At 42.5% G+C, this 6729-nt stretch overlaps 1 protein-coding gene across 1 annotated transcript in view; it reads left to right on the top strand.

Moving 5' to 3' along the window:
* The window catches only part of LOC139366059 (actin filament-associated protein 1-like 1), a 40869-nt gene extending 35457 nt beyond the window's left edge, over positions 1-5412 (top strand). Inside the window, exons 15-18 of the mRNA XM_071103145.1 lie at positions 1325-1492; positions 1659-1834; positions 1966-2061; positions 2502-5412. Coding sequence (XP_070959246.1) covers positions 1325-1492; positions 1659-1834; positions 1966-2061; positions 2502-2528 — 467 coding nt within the window. The 3' untranslated portion in view covers positions 2529-5412. The remainder of the gene's footprint in view (positions 1-1324; positions 1493-1658; positions 1835-1965; positions 2062-2501) is intronic.
* The last annotated feature ends 1317 nt before the right edge of the window (positions 5413-6729 follow it).

The raw sequence follows: 6729 nt of genomic DNA, 5'->3' as shown, positions 1-6729 counted from the left end.
ACCTAATACCTAATACCAAATACCTAATACCTAATACCTAATACCTAATACCAAATACCAAATACCAAATACCTAATACCTAATACCTAATACCAAATACCTAATACCTAATACCTAATACCTAATACCAAATACCAAATACCTAATACCTAATACCAAATACCAAATACCAAATACCAAATACCAAATACCTAATACCTAATACCAAATACCAAATACCAAATACCTAATACCTAATACCTAATACCTAATACCTAATACCTAATACCTAATACCTAATACCAAATACCAAATACCTAATACCTAATACCTAATACCAAATACCAAATACCAAATACCAAATACCTAATACCAAATACCAAATACCAAATACCAAATACCTAATACCTAATACCTATTACCCGCCTTGAGGATCCAATCAGTTTTCCATGTTGATTCAATGTCTTCACATTTCCTTTCTTTTCTGTATTAAGTTTCTGCCTTTTCCTTCTCTGTCTGTCACTTCAACGTCTACTGTCTGTCTGTCTGTCTGTCTGTCACTTCAGAGTCTACTGTCTGTCTGTCTGTCTGTCTGTCTGTCACTTCAAAGTCTACTGTCTGTCTGTCTGTCACTTCAGAGTCTACTGTCTGTCTGTCTGTCACTTCAAAGTCTACTGTCTGTCTGTCTGTCACTTCAGAGTCTACTGTCTGTCTGTCTGTCACTTCAAAGTCTACTGTCTGTCTGTCACTTCAAAGTCTACTGTCTGTCTGTCTGTCACTTCAAAGTCTACTGTCTGTCTGTCTGTCACTTCAAAGTCTACTGTCTGTCTGTCTGTCACTTCAAAGTCTACTGTTGTCTGTCTGACACTTCAAAGTCTACTGTCTGTCTGTCACTTCAAAGTCTACTGTCTGTCTGTCTGTCACTTCAAAGTCTACTGTCTGTCTGTCTGTCACTTCAAAGTCTACTGTTTGTCTGTCTGACACTTCAAAGTCTACTGTCTGTCTGTCACTTCAAAGTCTACTGTCTGTCTGTCTGTCACTTCAAAGCCTACTGTCGGTCTGTCTGCCACTTCAAAGCCTACTGTCTGTCTGGAGAGAAAAGAAGAGGAGAGGATGGAACCTGAGATTCCTGAGAAAACCTCATTAGCTTCGCTACTGACCTCTCTCTCTCTCTCTCTCTTCTGTATCTCTCTCCAATGTCTTTCTCTCTCGTACTCGTCCTCTGAGAGAGAGAGAGAGAGCGAGAGAGAGAGAGAGAGAGAGAGAGAGAGAAGATCTTTTGTCTTCTTCCCATAACCTCACCAGGTCTGACCTTTCACCTCTCACCCTTCTGTGACTCCCCCAGATGCCAATCAATATGGTCTCTATGGGAAAACACGAGCGGAGGAGGACGCTAAACACTACTTGAAAGAGAAAGAAGAGCTGGAGAGAGAGAGGGATGGAATACGGAACACTCTGCTGACACTGAGACAAGCGAGGAGAGAGGTGAAGGAGAGGTTGAAGACTGCTTCAGGTAAGAGGGGTCAGAACACACAAACACACAAAACATATCTCGGTAGGCTACAGTACTTAAACATACCTACAAAATATAATCAGCAACGCTCTACCACCCCCTACTGGAGCAACTATACAGGTGCTCCCTAATCAATTTCCTCTGTTTCTGTGTGTTCCTGGAGCAGAGGAGCAGAGGAGCTCCCTGGGTGAGCGTGTGTCCCAGCTAGAGGAGGCTTGCCGGGGGAAGGAGAGTGAGAGGGTGGACCTGGAGCTCCGTCTCACCCAGGTTAAAGACAACCTGCAGAAGAGTCTAGCAGGAGGAGCTCTGGGGGCACCTGGGGAGAGCAAACCCTCCAGCAAGGTACAACACACACAAATGTGCTCATGCATACGCACATACACGCACGCAAACACACACTCACACACACAAATAGACCCACCAGCAAATAAATTATCAGTGGTGCTAATGATTTTAACTTGTGTGTGTCTCAGGTCTACAGCAGATCCTGCTGCTCTGGATCTATACCAGTGAGCTGTAAGACACCTGTCTACTCTTCCTCTAAAGGAACAGTCATGATGAAAGCCAAGGTAAGTGTGAAAGACACACACAGTTTATCTGGGTCTCAAATTGTGCATCTGTCACTATCAGCCAGTTCCATCATCAGGTCACAGTCTGCCTATCAGCCAGTTCCATCACCAGGTCACAGTCTGTCTATCAGCCAGTTCCATCATCAGGTCACAGGGGTCTAATGGTGTCCCAGCAGTTAGTGAGCACCTGAGGAGACAGAGGAGAACTGACAGAGGAGAACTCACAGAGGAGAACTGACAGAGGAGAACTCAGCGTGTGTGTGTGTGTGTGTGTGTGTGTGTGTGTGTGTGTGTGTGTGTGTGTGTGTGTGTGTGTGTGTGTGTGTGTGTGTGTGTGTGTGTGTGTGTGTGTGTGTGCGTGTGTGTGCGTGCGTGTGTGTGTGTGTAATACACTTAAAGTGTAATACACAAAAATATTTAACTGTTGATTTTCTTTGCAGGAATGGGAGTCGAAGAAATGCTCTTAGGGCATAAGGATGTTAAAGCAAGATTGGAGATGATTGGAGGCATATCAGAGATGTGGATGTGTTGTTCAGATTATTGTAGAGATGGACGAAATGGACACGTATTCAGGATATTGAGCCAGTGTACAGAAAGGATATTCATGTACCTTGATAAACGACAGAGAAAGGGACATTGAGAGATTTAAGAATGTTCCATAGAACAGGAATGGAAGACAATGGACATGGAAGGAAAACTCTGTAATTTACTGTACGAGCTTTAAAGGGATACTTCCAGATTTTGGCAGTTTAGCCCATTCCTAGCTCCATGCTACTGTAACTTCTCCTGTAGACTTCCAGTCATTTCACTAAAGTTAGTTAACAAGGGCTCCAGAACCTACCTTCAACGTCCTTGAAACTACACACAGAGACATAAAAATGGTATTCATGAGTTCCTCTGACTCTGGGTCATTTGATAAAAGGGCTTACACTTTTACTGCAGTGGGCTAAATCAGGGTCACACAGAGTGTTTCTTGGTAGTCTTAAACAAATCTACTTTGAAACAAAAGTATACACCTCACACACATGGTTATGGGCTTTAAAGAAAGAAGAGATCTGTACCATGTCAGATACAGCCTTAAAATGTATTCAGTTTTGAGTTTGCTTCCCAGTATTACACTTTATATACATAACAGAAGACTAACATTTTACAAAACTGTTTGACATAGAAACAATGGATTTTTAAAAATAATCTTTGTTAAAGCAAGATTTGAGATAATCTTTGAAAAAGCAAGAAAAATCAAATTAACATTCCACCCATGAGTCCAAATAGAGATATTTTGTTAGTTGACTGCAGGAAAGGGCTACTTGTCAAAATCTCAGTTATTTTTTTCACATCATTTTCTTCCTTTGCCGCGGGAAGTAGGGTTGCTGAAAAATCGAAAAATCTGAATCTTTTTTTATTTGTCTTTTTTTTTTGTAAGTAGTTCACTGCGCCTTTACTAGTCCTATATTAGCGTAACGATATAGCTATCTGTTTTGTGTATAGTAGGATTATTTTCACACTGCACAATGGTCCTTTTCCCCTCTGACTATAAGCAATACAATTATGAACAAATGGTGCTAATAATAGATGTAACTGTAAATATCATCTGAACAATGGACACCAGGTGCCAATACCTATCTACAGGAATTCACACCACTGATCCTTTCTAAAACGCATCAAATACAGAGCCTTCGGAAAGTATTCAGACCCCTTTACTTTTTCCACATTTTGTTACGTTACATCCTTATTCTAAAATATATAGATATATTTTAAATCCTCAATCTACACGCAATACCCTATAATGATATAGCAATAACAGGTTTTTAGACATTTTTGCTCATTTATTTAAAAAAATGAAAATAAAAACTGACATATCACATTTACATAAGTATTCAGACCCTTTACTCAGTATTTTGTTGAAGCACCTTTGGCAGCGATTACAGGCTCAAGTCTTCTTGGGTATGACGCTACAAGCTTGGCACACCTGTATTTGGGGAGTTTCAAGTCGGGTTCAAGTCCGGGCTCTGGCTGGGCCACTCAAGGACATTCAGAGACTTGTCCCGAAGCAACTTGTGCGTTGTCTTGGCTGTGTGCTTAGGGTCATGGTCCTGTTGTAAGATGAACCTTCGCCACAGTCTGAGGCCTGAGCGCTCTGGAGGAGGTTTTCATCAAGGATCTCTCTGTACTTTTCTCCTTTCGTTTTCGTCTCGATCCTGACTAGTCCCCCAGTCCCTGCTGCTGAAACACATCCCCACAGCATGATGCTGCCACCACCATGCTTCACCGTAGGGATGGTGCCAAGTTTCCTCCAGACATGACGCTTGGCATTCAGGCCAAAATGTTCAATCTTGGTTTCATCAGACCAGAGAATCTTGTTTCTCATGGTCTGAGAGTCTTTAGGTGCCTTTTGGCAAACTCCAAGCGGGCTGTCATGTGCCTTTTAGTGAGGTGTGGCTTCCGCTGGCCACTCTACCGTAAAGGCCTGTTTGGTGGCGTGCTGCAGAGATGGTTGTCCTTCTGGAAGGTTCTTCCATCTCCACAGAGGAACTCTAGAGCTGTGTCAGAGTGACCATCAGGTTCTTTGTCACCTCCCTGACCAAGGCCCTTCTCCCCCGATTGCTCAGTTTGGCTTGGCATCCAGCTCTAGGAAGAGTCTTGGTGGTTGCCAACATCTTCCATTTAAGAATGATGGAGGCCACTGTGTTCTTGGGGACCTTCAATGATGCAGACATTTTTTGGTACCTTTCCCCAGATCTGTGCCTCGACACAATCCTGTCTCGGAGCTCTACGGACAATTCCTTCAACCTCATGGCTTGGTTTTTGCTCTGACATGCACTGTCAACTGTGGGACCTTATATAGACAGGTGTGAGCATTTACAAATCATGTCCATTCATTTGAATTTAGCACTGGTGGACTCCAAGTTGTAGAAACATCTCAAGGATGATCAGTGGAAACAGGAGGCACCTGAGCTCTGTTTCGAGTCTCATAGAAAAGGGGCTGAATACTTATGTAAATAAGGTATTTTTGTTTTTTATTTGTTTATTTTTTTTCACTTTGTCATTATGGGGTATTGTGATGTCATTATGGGGTATTGTGATGTCATTATGGGGTATAGTGTGCATATTGCTGAGGACTTTTTTTATTAATCCATTTTAGAATAAGGCTGTAACGTAACACAATGTGGAAAAAGTCAAGGGGTCTGAATGCTTTCCGAGGCCACTGTAACCAGGTCATGTATTTTAACACAAGCAGACCCTCATTTGTGATTGATGTTTGCACTTTACTGATTTATTTCCTACTACCTGGAGGTGGTTTATGGGTTGTGATAAATACATTAATAAATACATGTTCTCAGAAAACCAACACTCCCATGTGTGCGTGTGTGTTTGTCTGCGTGTGTGTTTGTCTGCGCCTGTGTGAGTCTGCGCGTGTGTGTGTGTGTGTGTGTGTGTGTGTGTGTGTGTGTGTGTGTGTGTGTGTGTGTGTGTGTGTGTGTGTGTGTGTGTGTCAGGTGGGCTATTCACAGCTCTCCAGATGTCCATTGGGTACTTGGTCAGGTCCACGTTACACAGGATTGAAATAAAGGATGGTGATCGTAGTGAACTGCATTTGAGTCTCCGGTTCATTGAAATGCACCAGAAGGCGCGTCTGATGTAGCTTGGTCCCAGATCTGTTGGTGCTGTCTCACCAATGACTTTAACAATTTCACAATAGGAGTTGGAAAGACAACACAAACAGACCTGGGACCAAAAAACATTCCTTAACCCCTGACACTTCAACAGGTGACTATCCCAGAAATAAAGACAACGGAGCACTCTGTTTCTGCATTGATCTGATTATTTATTGACCGGGTTAGATCTGATTGGCAGATTGGCTAAATTGATTATTGGCGTGTAGGCTAAGGTTAAGGACAGATCTGCATACAGTACTCTATTGGTACACCTGCAGATACTGTCACCAGTCCTGATTCATTTCTAGATAATCTGCAATCAGTGTTTCTTCCTATCAACGTCAGCAGAGGATGTAGCAGCATCTAAAATAAATTGTGGTGAGCTGTTTCCTGTGGTGGGCTAACAACACTGATCACAGATCAGCTGTAAGAGCAGTAGGTTTGTTATTAGCATGAGGAAATGAGAACGCAAGAAGATACAATATATAAATCCACTGCACTCTCCAGTCAATGTAAATATAAGAGGTGATATACAAGTCCACTACACTCTCCAGTCAATGTAAATATAAGAGGTGATATACAAGTCCACTCCACTCTTCAGTCAACTCTTCAGCCAGCAAGCTAACACAGCTCAGTAGAGCCCCAGTTACAGACAGATATGACACCTGCAGTGATACTGATGATCCTGTCCTGGAGCACAGGTAGGATTCTGTGGTAACACTAAACTTGACACCCAGCGTCATAATACGTTATGATACGGTCATAACGATGTCACAATATGTCATAACAACTGACATAACGTGTTATAACCTGTGTAAATACCGTGAAAAGGTATTTACTTTTTTTTCTATGTTGTTGATACTGAACATGAACACTGAACACCACCAGGGCCCTCTATCTGTACTTCAACACCACCAGGGCCCTCTATCTGTACTTCAACACCACCAGGGCCCTCTATCTGTACTTTAACACCACCAGGGCCCTCTATCTGTACTTTAACACCACCAGGGCC

This window comes from Oncorhynchus clarkii, chromosome 14 (assembly GCF_045791955.1).
Source record: "Oncorhynchus clarkii lewisi isolate Uvic-CL-2024 chromosome 14, UVic_Ocla_1.0, whole genome shotgun sequence".
Lineage (NCBI taxonomy): Eukaryota > Metazoa > Chordata > Actinopteri > Salmoniformes > Salmonidae > Oncorhynchus > Oncorhynchus clarkii.
This window is presented reverse-complemented; position numbering and strand designations above follow the sequence as displayed.